This window comes from Podarcis gaigeae, assembly GCF_964106915.1.
Source record: "Podarcis gaigeae genome assembly, chromosome: 14".
NCBI lineage: Eukaryota > Metazoa > Chordata > Lepidosauria > Squamata > Lacertidae > Podarcis > Podarcis gaigeae.
Genome location: NC_139690.1, coordinates 34,993,033 through 35,012,732, shown reverse-complemented (window position 1 = coordinate 35,012,732; position 19,700 = coordinate 34,993,033). Strand labels below are relative to the sequence as shown.

Genomic DNA, 19,700 nt, shown 5'->3' with positions numbered 1-19,700 from the left:
CCTGCGGCGGGGTGCACTCCCGCTGCTCGGTCCCAGCGCCTGCCCACCTAGCAGTTCGAAAGCACCTCCGGGTGCAAGTAGATAAATAGGGACCGCTTACCAGCGGGAAGGTAAACGGCGTTTCCGTGTGCGGCTCTGGCTCGCCAGATGCAGCTTTGTCACGCTGGCCACGTGACCCGGAAGTGTCTCCGGACAGCGCTGGCCCCTGGCCTCTTAAGTGAGATGGGCGCACAACCCCAGAGTCTGTCAAGACTGGCCCATACGGGCAGGGGTACCTTTACCTTTACCTTTATGACACATTCCCTCCAGCTTAGCTCTCAGCTGAATGCTACCTAGGAACTGACCAGCTGCAAACAAGTCATTTATGCTATGCAGCCCCTTTGTCTTCCTCTGTCTTGCTGTGCTTTTGTCTAAGTTCTTGAAACACTGGTGAAACTAGAAGTGCAGCAGTGGCAACAGGATGGTACCAGATAGTGTGCCAACTTCTGCCAAGTTTTCAACGTCATTCTCAAAAATGGATTCAGGACCTCTTTACGTTTGCCTGAAGAAATCATTCTTAGCTAAACGTAAAGAGGTCCTGAACCCACTTTTCAGAGCAACATTGGCCTGAAGGGCCATCTTAGCACAATTAAAGCAAGACCCAGGGTATACCTCTACTCCCCTATGGGATGCAAATTAATTGCCACAACTGGCATGGATCATGGTTTACTTGTAAATTTAGAATCATGGATCACTGGCAGCCCTCATACTATACAGAATCCTTTTGCTGACTGTGCCTGTTATTAACAGGGCTGTTTGCAGTATAAAAACATAAAAATACACCACATAATAACAAACAAAACAATACCCCTGCCCAGTTCAAAAGGCCATAGATTTTTTTTTAGCTAAAATCCTGGGGGACAAGGAATGTTTGAATAAGAGCTCTGTTGCCTCACCCCCAGCAATTAAGGAAGGCTTGGTAGATTAATCAAATTAATTTTGAATAATCAATTGGGAGGAAAAAACATTAGTTTTGGAAGAAAAACACATACAGCCTTTGTTCTTAGATGCTGGATGTGTGTGTTGCAGGAAGAGGTAAAGTAAGCTGTGTTTGTGCAAATAGTATCATATGCATCACCACCTTCGTACAAAGGTGAAATATTAGTTCCTCTTGCCAAGGTGCCAGATTTAGCTGTGATAGGATTCTGCACCCGGTGCCCTTCTCAGTTTCTTCACGCCCAAGTTCTTCTTCCCGTTCCTGCAAACACCTCCCTTCCTCTTACCAGATAGCTGCCTTATTGGGGTGGGGGGAGCAGCAGCTGATACAGAATCACTGACCGGGCTTTTGCAAACCCTTTCTCTTTCCACGGAGAAACTCTCAGCAAGACTTGGCAGGGTATTTCTAATAGCTGCATATAAAACATATGAAATGATGTGCTGGTGGCGTCTGCTCCCTCAGGAAGCAGGGTTCGGCAGGACAGGTTCAATCCATGCATGGAATAGTTCTAAAATGAAAACTAGTATTAAAAAGAGATGAACAAACAAAAACCACCCAATAAAAGAATCCGGGCAAAGTCTTGGGGTGGCCTCTCTGTCTTACACATTATGAACGTCATCGACATTCCTAAGTGGTTTCGGTCCTACCCAGGTGAGCCCGCTTAAGCTGGTGTGGTAAAGAAAACCATTTTGGTGGAGAAGACGAGGTCCACAATGTAGGCAATGAGGTTGAAGATGGTTAGAAAGGTCACCCCGAGCTTATTGTTCCATTTGATACACTGCGGGTTAGTCCTGAAACATGTTGAAGGCCTAGAGGAACCCTCGAAGGCATATATGGGCCATACAATGGCCGCCGTGAGGTACAGGAGCACAGCCAAGCTGTTGAAGCCCACCAGAGCTTTCTCCAAGGGGATGGGCAGGGTGGCAAGGCAACGGCCGATGGTGAGGATGACAATGAGCAACGTGACGATGAAGCAGATGCAGTAGACGGCCAGGCACCACTGCAGGCCGGGCTTCTCTGCATAGATTTGGTAGCTGGCCACCAAGGAGAAGATGAGGCAAGCCAGGTAGGTCTCAAAGACTTTCAGGAGGCCGGGGATGGTGGCCAGGAAGGTGCTGACTTCTCCGACTTTGGCCTGGGTCAGTCTCACTTCGATGGCGTAGGTGATGAAGCAGAGGCAAGACGCGGCAGTGGCGATCCCTTCGTAGCTGCAGTCACCCGTGCAGCGATCCGGGATGAAGACCGATGGGTACAGGATGGAGGTGGTGAAGATCATGAGAGCAGCCAACATGGAGAAGGCAGAGGTGAAGTCCTGCCAGGACAGAGGCAGCGACTGGGCCATGCCAATGAACTCCACGACCACAACGAAGACGGAGAGGCTGAAACAGAAGCACCAGGTAAACATGGACCAGGCGCCTTCAGAGCCAGCATAGTTCCTGTGGACAGACACCAAGCTGAAGGCCGTGCAAGAGAAGAAGATCTCAAATATCCGGACAATCCCCAGTGGAGAGATCAGCGACCTGGCGTTGAGTGTCGGCATGGCACCCCCAATGCAGAGGAGCTGGCCCACGAAGCGTGTTGACACACGGCCAAGGAGACAAGAAAGAGCTTTGCTCGGTGTGGGGGCAAGGCTGCAAAGCTGGTGACGGAGTGCAGCGGGTGTGTGCGTGTGGCACCAAGTCTGGGTGACGCCTCGAGGAGCAGGAACGCCCAGCTGGAGTGGATGGGCTTGGCTATCCCTCCTTCCAGGGGGAGGGAACCTGGCGGTGCAACCGGCAAAGCAACCTGAGTCTTGCAGCTCCCGAGTGAAAGCGGTGCGGAAGGTCTCTGCTGAAATCAGAGGGAGAAGCCAGGAAGTCCTAGAAGAACAGCTGCAGCATTATTCCTGCAATGTCGCTTCTACTTAACTTTCAACAAAATGAAAACAATGACACAAAAACAAAAGCTGTCTCTCAAAGCAGAAAGCAGTTCCTGGAAGATGATGGCATCATAGGGTGTGTCAGGCTAAGAGAAAGCCCCAGGGCAGGCCAGGAGGAGGAGGAGAGCGAATGGATTTCTGAGCCCTAAGTTTTATACTTCTCTGGCTCAGAGCAGGAAACCTGTTCAGGAAGTGAGAGGCAGGTGGATGATTAATGACAGAGGATTAAAAAGTAACCATGTCCAAGCCCTCATTTTGTAGCTGGTTGTGTGCTTTACCCAGGGCTTTTTTAAAAGACGGAACTCAGTTCCGGCACCTCTCAGGTGGGCGCCATTGCCATTATAAGAAAACAAGAGAGGAATTAATGGTGAGTTATGGTCTAGAAAAATAGCACTGGGTTTACCTGCCCCCGCCACAAGACTACAGGTAACAAGGGATTTCTGCAGGTGAAACTGGGAAGAATCCACATCTAAAACTATGGGATTTTTTGTTGTTGTTACAGTGGAGGCTCAGAGTAGGTTTCTAATCAATGTAGATGTAAGGAAAAAGTATCCAGGTGTTCCTGCTCCGCAATAAGTATACCTGCTTCTGCCTTCTAGTCAATAAGGCAAAAGCACTGGAGTGATAGACGCACCTTTGAGCACTTTTGAAATTTGATTAGAAGCACATTCTAGGGGGAAAATGTAATAAATTCAGGAACTTTGAAAATGGGGATATATGTTGGCTTTGCAGGTTTGCAAGATTCTCATCAATCAGGTTTGCTAGAGCTAACATAATGCACCAGTGTGTGCATGCTTATGTTCACTTTCATCATACAGATGCATTATTGCAAAATTGCAAAAAATAAAATAAAATGGAACAATAGCTGTGCTTCTGTGAGAAACATTTCATGCACAGTGGCTTTTTTCTTTCTTTCCTGCATACAGGTTGGAGTCCAACAATATCTGGAGGGCTACAGGCCCCGCCAGACCTGGTTTAGTGGAATATCTAATCTCATATACTGGATCTTGGCTTGCTTATTGCAAAACAGACGAAACTCAAATGCATTATCTGAACGTTCAGTTATTTAGGAACACCACACCCAAAACATGCAAAATAGGGCCATTGATTTCCATGAGATATAGTTAACATAAAACAGAGACAATCTCTGCTAAAGATTGACACTTCTGCTGTGCCCACTGCAGTCTCACGGGACAAGATCAACTTCTTGTTCCCCATATATTGCTCCACTGATAAGATAGGTTTTAATTTTCACAAGCCACGAGTCTTGGCAAAGTGTGTACAAAGTACAAACATGCTACAAATGCAGCTAAGCAGCACAGTAAAAAAAGAGAATGAGACTATTTAAAATGTAGGGAGCACCAGGACGCTTATTTTAATGGCAGTTCCAAAAAATTTTGTAGTCTTTGGTGCCACCAACTTCCCTTGCTCCATATATCCCCCTGCAACTTTGTGGCTGAGACCATTTGCACTTTGACTGGGTCTGTGAGCCAAGGTAGGAAGAGCACACATCACACAAAGGTCTCCCTTACCAGGACAGCTCAGTCCAAAGGTGTGTTGTTTTTTTGCAAGGCCTTTGGAAGGAAAACTAAGAGCCTTTGGACAAATCAAAGCTGGGAGGGAATCCAGCACCTGGGATGGTCCAGACTCTGCCCCAAAGACTCCTTTGTTCTCAGAGCAAATGGGGTGACTTGTAATTGCCAAGACCAGGTATAGCAAAACAAAGGCACCAGTTTATTCTACGTGAATCAAAATACACCCTGAAATTGCAAACAAAACAAATTGAAAATATTAAGGTAGTTCCAAATGAGTAATAATTAAAGGACACTGTTATTGGATCCTCTCTATAACTTTTTTAACAACAACAAAAAGAATAGTAGCAGCAGCAGCAGCAGCAGCAGCAGGCTATTCACTTAAATATTGCACCATGAATATAAAAGGCACACGTTTTAATGGGCCCCCAGAATTCAATGTTTGGGTGCCATGCACCCCTTGCACCTCCAGGTAAAGATGGCCCTGCTGCCAAATATTCCCCAGTTTCAGTACAGTGGTATCTTGGGTTTGTTCCGGAGATCCGTTCTTAACCTGAAACTGTTCTTAACCTGAAGCACCACTAATGGGGCCTCCTGCTGCCACTGTGCCGCTGCTGCGCGATTTCTGTTCTCATCCTGAAGCAAAGTTCTTAACCTGAGGTACTATTTCTGGGTTAGCGGAGTCTGTAACCTGAAGTGTCTGTAACCTGAAGCGTATGTAACCCGAGGTACCACTGTATTTGCTTCAAAAGCAACATGTTTGACGTAATCGTAGAAACGGCAGGCTCTGGGATTATTTTTTCTGTTTCCCATCGTGCTGTTTTTCCTCTGATTATAGATTCTTGTTGACACCATCTTCCTTTATGGCTGCCCTCATTTGCCCTCTTCTTTTAACTTCCAAGTTGGCTGTGGGACCCACTCTGTGGATTTGTTTATGAAAGTTTAAGAAAGACCTAATCTCATAGCTCAACTATTGTTTCATTGGACTCAACAGCAAAGTACACTTCTGAGCAATTGTGACCCCCCCTTCCAAACCACCCCTCCCCATGCCATGAGAAGCGGGATGGGCAATGCCACTGAGAACGGGCACTTGTGGGAAAGTGGCTGTCAATGCTTTTCATCTGGAGAGAGAGGGTGCGGTGTAGCAGTTAGGGTGCAAAGCCTGGCATGGATAGACCAAGGTTCAAATCCTCAATCGGCTGTGAAGCAATCAGTGGACAATCATTACCGTATTTTTCGCCCTATAGGACGCACTTTTTCCCCTCAAAAAATGAAGGGGAAATGTGTGTGCGTCCTATGGGGCGAATGCAGGCTTTCGCTGAAGCCTGGAGAGCGCGAGGGGTCGGTGCACACAGACCCCTCTCGCTCTCCAGGCTTCGCGGACCTCTCCGCAAGCGGGGGGAGCGCTCCTGCTGCTTGCGGAGAGGTGCCTGCATGCGGAAGCCTGGGCGCGCTGAGCTCAGCGCGTCCAAGCTTCGCGCACCTCTCCGCAAGCGGGGTGAGCGCTCCCGCCGCTTGCGGAGGTGCCTGCATGCGGAAGCCTGGGCGCACTGAGCTCAGCGCGTCCAGGCTTCGCGGACCTCTCCGCAAGCAGCGGGAGCCAGCCCTGGCGGGCGTCCCCCGCCCCAGCCCCGCGCCTGGGGGGAAAAATATTTTTTCCCCTTTATTTCCCCCCCAAAAAACTAGGTGCGCCTTATGGGACAGTGCGTCCTATAGGGCGAAAAATACGGTAAGTACCTTGCAAGGTTGTTGTGAAGAGACGACCATACACGGTACCCTGAGCAAATTTCTTACTATGCAAATAATGGGTTTTTAAAATGTCTGTACCTTTGAATAAAAAGGGATCTCATTTTATAGACACGCCTCCCTTCCAGGAGGTCTTGGAAATGGGTCCATTTTCTTCTTGCTGATCTCTCTTTTTTTGGCCCAGATCCAGCAAAATCGTAACTCCAACACTTAGCTGAGGCTCAGAGAGAAATCCCAGCTGCTTTGCCTTGATGGATGCATCTGTGGATACAATTTCTAGCCATAACAACTCAGGCTGTCCCCCAACCCCACCCCTTTCTCTGTGCTGACATCCCCCTCTCCACCCATTGCAGAAAAACAAAATGAAAACATTTGCACAAAGTATGATGTAATCTTTTAGGCTATGTATTGAGCAAGCTCCTTGAAGTCACTGGTAGGTCTTTGGATGTCTCCCAGATGCTGTGGAAGTCCAAGGGATCTCTCCATGGAATGAAGGAAGTCAGTGCAGGCCAAAAACCCGAGGCCAAAGGAGATATGTGGGTGGAAATTTGTGCACTTTCAACATGGGACTGCCTGACTCACCAAGAAAGAAGTTTCACAGAGTGGAGGGTTTTATTTTATTTGGAGTTGAGTTGCGCTGGCTGATGAATAGAAACTCTGGAATCTGAGGCTGTTGAACAGAAAATCCCAGAGGAGCATATCACCCCACCAGGACCTGTCAGACCAGAGCCCGGACCCTCACAGGCACCCTTCTCTGAGCAACCAGATCCTTCCCAATGCTCACAACCAGTGCAGGCAGTGCAGCAGAAGGAAGGCTGTGGAACAGAGGAATGCCCATCTTCAGGTCAGAGGCTCTGAAGTCATGGACCAGGGGATGGAGCCTGCAGGACAGAGACTGGAGGCAGAGGCTTAAAGGGTCTTGGTTGACTCTCAACCATTGTCAGAGCAAGTGGCTCACTTGGAGCTGTCCGTGGTCCTTCAGTTTTGCCTCCACCATTCACCCATTATTGTGTTGATAGCAGTAGACCAGGGGTTGGCAACCTAAGGCCCATGGGGGTCGTTTAACCAGCCCATGAGCTGCCCCCGAACCGTGCCACCTACTCGGTGAGTCCCTGCGTGCTGAGCTAAACCGGCGCACTGCGGCGCAGGGACTCGCTTCTGCATCACCGGAATTAGCGTCTGTGCAGACGCCGGAAAGAGCGCCCGCGTGATCTGGCTCAAGGAGAGATCTCCGCTGGAGTGAACCAGCCCAGGCGAGGTAAACCTTGCTGACCCCTGCAGTAGACCTCTCTTTCATTGCCTAACAACCTTGTACCTGGCAGTGATTGGGATGTCTAAGAAACCAACAAAATGAGAAGGTTCAGCGTGCCATATTGATTCACAATGGCATCCAACAGAGATGGGAACCTACTCCTCAGGAACCATAGTGAAAAATTTATTTTTTTCACCACTATCACCAGAGAACAACAGGAGAGGGAGACATTTGGCTGCCTGAGCAAATGCTGTCCAGTTGGTGCCTACTCAGCCTCCCCCATTCAACTCCCTATGGTGGATCAGCAGCTAAGGATAGGCAAATATGTCCACTGAGCGTTTCTCTCAGTTTCGTCTTCTTCCAGTCTTAAGTCCAGTTCTCCCCATTTGCACATCATTTCCCAACTTTATTTAACATCCTCATGAATATTCATCAGCATTTTGTGCAAATTTCTCCTAGCATATCTCTTTGCAAAATTCTGACTATTCTGCACATTTTGGCAAAGTAACGTGCCCCAATCTAATGCATTTTTAACCCCCCCCCCAGGAATATATGCTTTTGTATGCACTTTAGTATATAATATGCATTTTTGTGCACAGTACTTGGCTGGTGAACTGCATTGCAAAATTTGGAGAAGCGTCAGTTCTGAGGGGTGGCTGTGTTCTGAAAGTGTGAATTAAATGGGTTTGCCTTTAAATGCAAACTGAATCCAATTTCTTCCCTCACCTGCCCCTCCTTCTCTACCCCCTCAGCACAACTTCCTTCCAGTACATGAGGGAACAAGACCGAACCCGAGAACCTGTAGAAGCATCTGTGCCACTGCCTACAATTTTGCTGTGGCAGCAAAAACTGTTTGAAGCTTAAACCCATTCAGCAGGTACCCAGAGAATCATAGAATTGTAGAGTTGGAAGGGACCATGTGGGTCCTCTAGCGCAACCCCCTGCAATGCAGGAATATTTTGCCCAATATGGGGTTCAAACACACGACCCTGAGATTAACCATCTCATGCTCTACCAACTGAGCTACTCGCTATCACCTGGCTTTCTTTCTTAAGTGGGCAGGAGGCACGGGGGCCTGTAGTGGACAGCAGCAGCAACTGGGGTGGGGGAACAGCCTTGTGGGGCAGCCAATAGTAAAAAGTGTGTGCATGATCTGCTATCTCTCCTGCTGCCCTGCTTGAACCAAACATCTTATATTGGCTCACTGAAAGGCAAGCCCTGAGCCGAGAGAGGTCCCCAGCTTCACCCTCGAGAAGGACTCGAAGAAACCAGGCAAAACAAAACCAAAGAACCCAACAACCTTCTACAGTTGCTCTTTAATGGATTAACTGGAGAAGCACAATCTGCCCACAGGCCCCCTGCCCAAGAGTATAAAAGTAGAAGGATGAAAACGTGAGCCTGGGCAGGCTGACCTCCTTCCAGGAGATGGCGCTGTTCTCCTGTACTGCTCCTGCATCAACAAGGGACCAGCTGGAAAATGGTCTTCTCTTAATTCCCAACCCCAGACTCTTCTCCGGGGCAAGAGATATGAAGAGGGAGTTTTGCTCCAATCAGCACAGATGTTTTTATTGTACAAGCCAGTTATTGGCCTCCTGGCTTGATGCAGTAACCTTCAAATGACGCCCCCTCCCTGGTTCTTACAAACTGAGGGTGGTCGAAAGAGCCAGTCTGAAGTCCTGCAGGAACACTGGGAGGTGGGAACTTCTCCAGAAGATTCTCTTTGCTTTCGCATGTTGGGCTATTACAGTTGCTAGAACCCCAGCCTGGGAGGGTCTGAAATGGGGCTCCCTCTTTGCCCCCAGGGTTGGCGGGCTTAACCTTTCATGCATTACAGGCCCTTCAAAAGCTCTCTGCTACCTGCCTTCTCCCCTCCCCACGCCCCCTCTGCCAACCAACGAATACGAAGGAGAACTGTCCTAGTATTGCCAGCGTATTGGAGATAAAAATGTCATAGAAGAAACACACATGGGTGTGGTGTCATTTAAGGGTTAAGGAAAGAAATTGGCCGGCTCTGCCAGGGCCCATTGGGACAAGTGGCTTGCCTGACAAAGCAGTGGAGTCTGGAAGGAGGGGACAGCCTCAACAGGCGGCAAGGATGTCTCCCCAAGGCCACATGCACTGCTTGGCTCAGAAGCAGAGGCAGAGCCAAGGCAAAGGACAGTGCCCATGTGAGATGCCAAGGGTGGAGAGGCGGAAGGTGGGCTGCTGGGCTCTCTCGCCCTCCCAGTGTCCTTCTGCTCTGAGGTGTGAGGCTGAGCAGGAGGCAGACGGAAAGGAAGGGGCAGGAAGGCGCCCGGCAGCGAAGTTGAGATTTCCCAGTCAAGAGATGCTTCTTGTGCTCGGAGGAGATGGGGGCTCAGGAACTCTGCTCCAGCTGTTCCCGGAAGAGGGGGTTCGGGGGGGAGGGAGAGGGGAATCAGTCCACTGAAGCTATTGGTGGAGGGTGTCTGTTGAGGCTGGAGAGGAGGAAGAGGGGCCAGGCTGTCCCCGCAGCTCAAAGTTGGCTCTCCAACTCTCCGTTGAGGCAGCTCAGGGCCAGCTGCTTGCCGCCTGTGGCCAGGAGGTTGTTCTCGTTGAGGCGCTGGGCGCGGTACTGCTCGTAATGCACGCTGTGGGTGATGTCCTTGAGGTCCTGCAGGTGGGATCTGGGAAGGGAGAGGAAAAGAGGCAGGAGAAGTTGGAGCCGCCTGGCAGGTCAAGGTTTCGAATGACCCTTCCCTCCTGGCCAGATAGATGGATGGGGAGGGAGGGTGCTTCTTCTTCTTCTTCTTCCTCCTTCCCCATCTGTCAGACTCTCTGTCCTCACCCCACAAAGAAGGTCTACAATGGTCACATTCCAGTTCCAGGCTCCTGGAGAGCCCTGAGAAAACAACGTCATCTTGGTTGACCCCATCTATGCCCATTCAACCCCTTTGATCTGCAGAACTGATTGTTTGGTGCAGTGACACCTGTATCTTTGGAATTCCCTGCCCATTGGTATTAGCCAGGTACCTTTGCTGTCCTGCTTTTGGCAGCTGCCAAAAACTTTGTTGTTGTTGAAGGAAGCATGCCAAGGCATGAACACTCTGACCTGTATATTAATAGGCCATGCTGTTTTATGATACAGTGGTACCTCAGGTTAAGTACTTAATTCGTTCCATAGGTCCGTTCTTAACCTGAAACTTTTCTTAACCTGAAGCACCACTTTAGCTAATGGGGCCTCCTGCTGCAGTCGCGCCGCTGGAGCACGATTTCTGTTCCCATCCTGAAGCAAAGTTCTTAACCCGAGGTACTATTTCTGGGTTAGCGGAGTCTGTAACCTGAAGCGTCTGTAACCTGAAGTGTATGTAACCCAAGGTACCACTGTACAGTCAAACCTTGGTTGTTGAATGTAATCCATTCCAGAAGACCGTTTGAATTCCAAAACATTCAACAACCAAGGATCAAAGGGCGGTCAGCAAAGTCAGTAGAGAAAAAAAGAAAAAAACTCCCCGGAAGTCGTTCGGCTTCTGAAAAATGTTCGAAAACCAGAACATTTACTTCCAGGGTTTCGGTGTTGAAGAGCCGAAACATTCCAACACGGAGCCGTTCGGGAACTGAGGTTTGACTGTATACATATTTAAAACTGCTGGTTTTATTTACATCTTTCACCCCCACTGCCCTGTCAGACAGTCATGCTCAAAAGCTTCAACAGGGATCCCTTCAAAGTAAAAAGAGTAGCAAGACTTCCAACTCCCACAACTCACCGGATGAGGAGGTCCCGCAGCAGAGGAAACTCACAGTGGGCCGGGTTTTCCACTGAAAGGAAAGCGTACATGACAGCTGAACATTTTCAGTGACAGCGAGGCAAATGTGTCAGAAGGGGACAAGGATGGATTGAGCCAGGTGTCTCTGTTGCTTGCCCCACCCAAAGCTTGAAAGAGCAGTTCCATGCCATCTCATAGCAGACTTCCCTAACCAGGGGGCTCCAGATGTTTGTGGCCTACAACTCCCATCATTCCCAGCCAGCACGGCCATTTTGGAGTACAACTCCCATGAGACCCAAACAGCATGGGCTGATGGGAGTTGTAGTCCAAGACAGCTGGGTTGAGGAAGGCTGCCTTGTAGGAACATGAGCTAAGAAGAGCCCTGCTGGATCAGGCAAGGTGTCCCTCTCCCCTGCTTTCAGCATTGCCCCCAGCTCCCCAGCTGACCTGCTGCTGAGCCGGGTCTAATCTGGAGATCACAATGCAATGCTTTGGAACAGGGGTCAGCAAACTTTTTCAGCAGGGGTCCTGTCCACTGTCCCTCAGACCTTGTGGGGGGCCAGACTATATTTTGGAAAAAAATATGCCCAAATACCTATGCCCCACAAAGAACCCAGAGATGCATTTTAAATAAAAGCACATATTCTACTCATGTAAAAACACCAGGCAGGCCCCACAAATAACTCAGAGAGGCATTTTAAATAAAAGGACACATTCTGCTCATGTAAAAACTCGCTGATTCCCAGACTGTCTGCAGGCCGGATTTAGAAGGCGGTTGGGCTCGATCCGGGCCCTGGTCCTTAGTTTGCCTACCCAAGCTTTGGAAGGTCCAGGCTCCCTAGAGGTATGACTGCAAGGAGACTGTTGAACACCAGAGGGCAGCAGATTTCTAAATACAAGCTAGTGGAGTGTGCGGTGGTGTCGAGGGATGGGGAGAGGCAGCTGGAAAGTATGAAGGCAGGTCTGGTCAGGAACTTCACTTAGCCCTTAAGATACTCCTGCAAGCGACAGCAGAGCTGGGCCAGTCCCTGAGCCCCGATCCCCACTAGTGACACTCTGGGAAATCAGCAGAGCAAGCTCAGATGCCACCACCCAAACGATGAGGCCTGCAGTGTAGAACCCACAACTGCAACTTTTAGCAAGTTAAAACTAAACTTGGTGAAGCAACACCAAAATTCAACCTGGTGAACCGACAACATGTCTGCAACTCAGTGGCAGATGACATGCTTGGCATGGTCACAGGAACCTATACAGGATCAGACCAATTGTCCTCTCTCTGTCTACACTGACTGGAAGCATCTTCCCAGGGTTTCAGGCAGGGGACATTCCCAGCCCTACCTGGAGTTGCCAGGGATTGAACCTGAGACCTTCTGTCTGCAAGGCAGATGCTCTACCGGTGAGTTACAGCCCTTCCCCAGAAGTGCAACTCTTCAAGGCATGAGCCCTCCAAGGCAAAGGAAGCAGCCTTAGAGCAAGTCTCCATCTAGCTCAGTGTTGTCCTCACGGACTGGCAGGGGCGTTCTGGGATTTCAGACTGAGGGCATTCCTAGCCCTACCTGGAGATGCTGGGAACTGAACCCAACACTTTCTTTTGTGCAAGCCAGATGTTCTGTCACTGAGCTGTGGCCTTTCCCCTTGGATCTCTAGGTAGGGAGAGCTCACTCCTTGGGGCCACCAGGTAGGAACGGGAAAGACCCTGGAGAAATTCTGGAGAACTGCTGCCACTCAGGGCTCGTCCACACTTCTGTGTGACTCATGCCTAGAAACCACAAATGCAACCACTTTTGCTTTCACCCCACTGCTTCCCCCGAGAAAACCTGCTCTTTGGTGCTAAATCAGAGCAAACATCAATCTGGAGAAAACCTGGCTGACATTTGCTCCAATTCAGCAGTAAAGATGGGCTTCCCAGGAGAAAAATAAAATGGACCCCTGACCATTAGGTCCAGTCGTGGCCGACTCTGGGGTTGTGGCACTCATCTCACTTTATTGGCCGAGGGAGCTGGCATACATGTGACCAGCATGACTAGGAATGTACAGCTTCCGGGTCATGTAGCCAGCATGACTAAGCCGATCTGGAGAACCAGAGCGGCGCACGGAAACGCCATTTACCTTCCCTCCGGAGCGGTACCTATTTATCTACTTGCACTTGGACGTGCTTTCGAACTGCTACGTGGGCAGGAGCAGGGACCAAGCAACGGGAGCTCACCCCGTCATGGGGATTTGAACCGCCGACCTTCTGATCAGCAAGTCCTAGGCTCTGTGGTTAACCTACAGCACCACCTGCGTCCCTATCCCAGGGGGAAAGCAGGGGGTAAATGCAGGTCTGGGTCAGCCCTTAGTGTTGACAATCCTGAACGAGATAGACCAATGGCTTGACTTGCTACTATAAGGGAGCTTCCTATGTCCCTGTGGATTGCAATGTATTCTGCGTGGGGATGCCCTCGAAGATGGTTTGGAAAACTTCCACTGGGGCAGAATCTGTCAGCTAGAACAGTTCTGGGGGTGAGGCATTTGGGTCACATCACACTATTGTAAGCCAGTCCACAGGATCTAGTGCTATTGCAGGCAGTTCACACACGCATTTATTTCGATGTGCCAAACGAGATTAATTTGGGGCGAGGATTCTGGATGTCCCTGGGAAACAGGGGTGCTTCTGTGCACGAGAGCACGGCACTCTGACAATACAGCTCAAAGGCAGGAAAAAACTTCCCTTGCTTGATTCTTGTTCCCCCAAAGCACCTCTCCCTCTGCTTTTGGCCAGCATTCTCCCCCCCCCCCAGGTGGGAGTAGCAGGACTATCCTGGCCCATGGATGGGGCAGATTGCTGCTGTCAGTGTGGAATGCACCGTGGGGTGGTGGGGAGGAGAGTGGAAAGCCATGCTCTGCAGGTTGAACTCTGCGCCTAAGATTGGAGAGGAAGCAGAGCAAGACTCCCCCAGATGCCTCTCTCCTGGGTGAGCAGTTGGCAGGAGGACCCAAAGCCGCAGAAGCCAGAGCATTGGGCCGTCTAGCTCAGTATATTCCTTACACTGACTGGGAGCAGCTCTGCAGGGTTTTAGGCAGGGGGTTTCTCTCTCCCTTCCCCAGCTCTACCTTGAGATGCTGGGGATTGCACCTGGGACCTCCTGCAGGTAAAGCAGATGCTTTGGCACTGAGCTATATGATCCTTCCTTGAAAGTAAGTTTCTAGTCCTCATGATCTGGACTAAAGAGCTGATTTAAATAGGAACATAGGAAGCTGCCCTTATGCTGAGCCAGAACATTGGTCCTCCTAGCTCAGTATCGTCTATACCAGGGGTCAGCAAACTTTTTCAGCAGGGGGCCGGTCCCCTGTCCCTCAGACCTTGTGAGGGGCTGGACTATATTTTGAAAAATAGAAATGAACGAATTCCTATGCCCCACAAATAACCCAAAGATGCATTTTAAATAAAAGGGCACATTCTACTCATGTAAAAACACGCTGATTCCTGGACCGTCCACGAGCCAGATTTAGAAGGCGATTGGGCCGGATCCGTCCCCCGGGCCTTAGGTTGCCTACCCAGCAGCTCTCCAGAATTTCAGGCAGTGGTGCCTCCCAGCCCTATCTGGAGAGCCTGGGGATTGAACCTGGGACCTTCTGCATGTAAAGTAAGATGCTCTACCACTGAACTACAGCCCCTCCCTCCAACGTGGACAAGTTCTCCTCCAGGGCTTCCCCAGTCCAGAAGGGTTTACCTTCGATGATCCCCCACTTGGTCTTGCGGCCCAGGACTTTCTTCCCGTTCACCTGGTGCTCCTTGTCGGCTCCCACCACTGCAAAGGGGATTTTCTCCTGATTAAGAGAATGAGAGGGGCATCAGTCCAGGGAAGAACAAGGGTGTTCCCCCCTCCCCTTCTTGGAAAGCACTTGAAGTGGAAAAAGTGTAGATGCTGTTAAAGGAGCAGAACACCATCTTCCCTGCCTTGTTAGTGAACATCTGGTACTTGCAGACTGTGGATGGTGCCGATAATGGGTTGCTTCCATTATCTTTGCGTTGTTTTTTTTTAACAATATGTAATTTTTGTGAAATGAAATAAATAATAATAAAATAAATTAGCGCAACACGGCTAGCACCACCACCATGCCTAAACACTAGTTGTTGTTGTTTTTTAAGAACACAGAACTCCAGCTGAACTAAAGCACACGTCCATTTCCTACTGGAATCCTCAAAAATTGTTTTTTTTAATAAAAAAAAATTTCTTTCCTTTTAATTTGCTTTTGGAGGGACACTTCAAAGCCTGGGCCCTCTGGTAGACCTCAAGGCAACCAGTGTTTCCCTCCTTCTGTTTACTGAACTGCCTTTATCCTGGATGAAACCCGGCCAATCAGGGATTGCGTCATTGATAGGGAGTGTGTCAGAATACCACACAATCCTTTACATTTGGCTTTCACTGAGAGCAAACTGAATGTATCTGAGAGTGAGGACCCTGCTCCCATAGACTTGGTCTATGAATAATCCCAGTCAATCAGGGATCACATAGCAAAAGGAAGTGGGCCGCAATGCTATATAGCCAATCAGATTGGCCATGTTTGAAGGCATATAATGCTGATTCAAACAGAGGGCACTGTTTTCCGAAAAGGCAAATATTTCCAACGCAATATTATAAAAGAAACAAATCGTGTGTGTGTGTGTGTGTAAAGAGACAAGAGAACCAAAATGGTCAAAGGCCTGGAAACGATGCCTTATGAGGAACGGCTAAGGGAGCTGGGCATGTTTAGCCTGGAGAAGAGGAGGTTAAGGGGTGATATGATAGCCATGTTCAAATATATAAAAGGATGTCACATAGAGGAGGGAGAAAGGTTGTTTTCTGCTGCTCCAGAGAAGCGGACACGGAGCAATGGATCCAAACTACAAGAAAGAAGATTCCACCTAAACATTAGGAAGAACTTCCTGACAGTAAGAGCTGTTCGACAGTGGAATTTGCTGCCAAGGAGTGTGGTGGAGTCTCCTTCTTTGGAGGTCTTTAAGCAGAGGCTTGACAACCATATGTCAGGAGTGCTCTGATGGTGTTTCCTGCTTGGCAGGGGGTTGGACTCGATGGCCCTTGTGGTCTCTTCCAACTCTATGATTCTATGATTCTATAAATACAGTCGTACCTTGGTTATCAAACAGCTTAGTTCCCGAACGTTTTGGCTCCCGAACATTGCAAACTCGGAAGTGACTGTTCTGGTTTGCGAACTATTTTTGGAATCAGAGCTTCCTGCGGCCAATCAGAAGCTGCGCTTTGGTTTTCGAACATTTTGAAAGTTGAACAGACTTCTGGAACGGATTCTGTTCAACTTCCAAGGTACGGCTGTAGTGTCAACAATGTATTAAAGAGAAAAAGCACAAAGCAACTCTTAGTCAATTTCTCCCCTTTCTAGATTGCCACCACTTACCCGTATTTTGTCGTTCAAAAGCCTGTCATCGGGGTCACTATCCAAGTCCTCTTGGGGGTAAACATGGATTCCGTGGGCCTTCAAGTCATCCTGAATCTGCCAAGAGAAAAGTTTTTGGCACTGAGACCAGAACTCCTCCTTGCTGACTTGGAAATGTACCTTCTTCATGGCCAGGGCAAAGGAAAGTTTGCGAGCAAAGCAAATCGAAGGCCAGTGTGTGGGCCTGCAGGGTGCCAGGGTCTCTCTCCCGCTTTCTGCCTTGACTTTGCACCACTTTGCACAAACAGCAGAGGAGCTCCTTCTGGCTTGCACCATGTCAGAGTGCAGGTGGGCAAAGAGATGCTTGCTGAGTGCTACAGACACTTGAGGGTTTCGTTCCACCTGCATTTTAAAGCAAACTAACATGTTTTCACATTACCTGGACTGACATGCAGATCGGAAGGGCTGTCAGGGACCGTGAGAAGGGCTGCCGAGAGTGGTCTTGGGTGCCAGTGAAAAAATGTTTTTGGCCCCCCAAGCAAGAGTGGACCAGCTAAAAATCTTTACATAGGATATAAAATCAAAGTGTGACCTTGATTTTATGTCAATAATAAATACGACAATGTTCTTACTTGCTGAGACTATTACAATCGTAACAACTAATATAAGTGAGATATACCCACACGATTGTTGCTGAACTAAGCATGCACTTCAAACATTACCCTTGTATGTGTAAAACAACATGTGTCTCACACAACAACTTGGTTGTACAGTATTCACATGAAAAAATTCCTTCCAGTAGCACCTTAAAGACCAATTAAGTTAGTTCTTGGTATGAGCTTTCGTGTGCATGCACACTTCTTCAGATACACTGAAACAGAAGTTTCCAGACCCTTCTATATAGTGAGAAGGTGGGGAGGGGTATTACTCAGAAGGCTGGTGGGAATGGGTGATTGGCAGATAGCTGTGATGAGCCTGTTGACGAGTATTCACATGGTGTTCTCTTACAAAAACACACAAATGGAACTGCAGCATTGTACTGTCAAAGTGCAGAAGCGAATGTTTAGTCAGAACTGCCGTTATTTGGAATTGGGTATGCGTTGAACATGAAATATATATTTTGTTAAGAATGACGGGACTGTGTCATGTACTGTGCCTGGAAAGGGCAGGGCAGAAGGTTAAGTGTGGATTTAAGTCCAGTTTTGCAATTAAGCTGTCTGTAGATCTTTCTGACTAAATAAAAAAAACAACAACAGTGCAGTTCTAATCGTGGGTGCCTCCAGACCATTGCTATTTTGGGGGAAGGATTCACAATAGCAAAGTCAGGCTGCGCAATTAGCAGTTGATTGGGAGGTCTTGCGCAACAAACACACTTCCTGAAAAAGGTCAGACTTTACGTAGTAAGGAGAGCAACAGAAAGCTGCTCTGGGAAGCATGTGGGATAACATTTGCTTTGATACAACCCTGCAAACAGACCAGAATGGGAACTCATTAAAAAGCCAACACTCTCTTATCTCCCTACAAGCAAATCAGGATGAATGATCAATAAATAGGTGGTCTGGAAGCACCCTTGTGTCTACTGAGATGCAAATCCCATTGGATTCAATGGGGCTTACTCCCAGATATACAGGGCTAGGATTGCAACCCAAATTTGAGGAAACTTTGCCACTGCCTCCTGCTGCCACCAATGCTCTTCTTACCCTCCGTTTGAACTCTGCGCGTTCCTCTAAGGTCAGAGTGTCGGCCTTGGCGATCACAGGCACAACGTTGGTGATCTTGCTGAGCCGCCTCATGAACTCCAGATCCAAGGGGCGCAACCTGATGGGAGAGATACAGGAAGTTTCTTGCAGCAGTGCTGTAAAGGGCCAGCTCAAGACGTTACATTCTATTGCCATATTGACTGCATTTATATATATTGATATATTTATTGCATTTATAGTGCACTTGAACTGTGATCTCCTCCCAGGTCCTAGTCTGACACCCTAACCACTTCACTTCCACTGGCTCATTTTGCAGCCTGGGGTGAAGGGGAATATGCTCCCCACCTCCAACCAATTCATGCAATGAAACTGACTAGGCTAAGAACTTGAAAACTGCTCTGCTGGATCAGACCAAAGACTCATCTTGTTCAGGGTCCTGTTTTGAGCATCAACGGAGGATCACACTCCTTGCACCTGAAGAAGTGGGGCTCTGCTCTTTGAAAGTTTACACATAGCAACATTCCTCAGTTCTACAATACTCCTTGATTATAATGCCCTATAGAAGTTACCCCTTTAAAATAAAATAAAATAAAATAATTGCAAGTTTAACCTAACAAAAAAAGGGGGGAAAAGGAAAAATAAACCCTCAGCCCACATAAATAATACAATGACCATCAATAAATCTATCTCAGTAGATATTAGCCATCCAAATGTCCCAATAAATATTAAAACAAATTTGATGTTGGAATATGTTTAATTGTAGGAGGGGCAGTAAGGTCGTTCAACCCTGCATAATTGATGTGGGTATTAGTCCTTCTAGGCTTGAAGTATAAGGTCAGATCCTTACCATACAATTACCACACTTTGAGAGTCATGTCTTCCCCCTGAGAATCCTGGGAACTGTAGTTTGTTGAGGGCGCTGAGAGCTGCAATTCCTCTCCCAGAGCTACAATTCCCAGAGTGGTTAAACCACCAATCCTTCTTCCCCAGCAACTCTGGGAATTGCAGCTCCATGAGGGGAATTGGGGTCTCCTTAAGAACAACCACCACCTTTAATAAACTACAGTTCCCAGGATTCTCTGGGGGAAGCCAGAGTGGTATGATACTGCTTTAAATACATTGTGCGGATGGAGCCAATGTCTCGGCTGCCAGAAAGGCTCAGAAAGGCTTCCCATCTTGCTTGCGGAAAGATTTATAGGATGCTGGGAGTGTGTTTGTGACATGTTACCTAGTCTTACTACCCAGCCACCCCATTACTTGAGGAAGCTGGAAGTTTCCATCACACTCACAGGGTCTGTTGTATCATTTAATCCAAGTATTTAAGTTTGAAGTTGCTTTGAGTCGGCGAAATCTCCCTGCCACCCCAAGAGAGATTATTCTGTCCGTTTGTGTGCAAAAGCCCACGTGTTGAGAAACTGGAGATCCATTTTCTGGCAAACAACTAAACAAGAGTGGCTGCTACTGATGGGATTTAT

General features: G+C 48.5%; 1 protein-coding gene and 1 pseudogene across 3 annotated transcripts in view; both read right to left on the bottom strand.

The window, feature by feature from the left end:
- Positions 1–852: 852 nt before the first annotated feature.
- Positions 853–3,110, bottom strand: LOC310831014 (myeloid-associated differentiation marker homolog pseudogene; annotated as a pseudogene). Its single transcript has one exon. The product of its transcript is annotated as a myeloid-associated differentiation marker homolog pseudogene (transcript).
- A 5,611-nt stretch (positions 3,111–8,721) lies between these two features.
- SEPTIN12 (septin 12) overlaps positions 8,722–19,700 on the bottom strand; it is a 76,298-nt gene continuing 65,319 nt past the window's right edge. For both annotated transcript variants that reach the window (XM_083710829.1, XM_083710830.1), the window contains exons 8-12: positions 18,226–18,343; positions 16,547–16,642; positions 14,863–14,959; positions 11,150–11,201; positions 8,722–10,069 (exon numbers count right to left, since the gene is read on the bottom strand). In XM_083710829.1, coding sequence (XP_083566955.1) covers positions 9,919–10,069; positions 11,150–11,201; positions 14,863–14,959; positions 16,547–16,642; positions 18,226–18,343 — 514 coding nt within the window. In that variant the 3' untranslated portion in view covers positions 8,722–9,918. The remainder of the gene's footprint in view (positions 10,070–11,149; positions 11,202–14,862; positions 14,960–16,546; positions 16,643–18,225; positions 18,344–19,700) is intronic.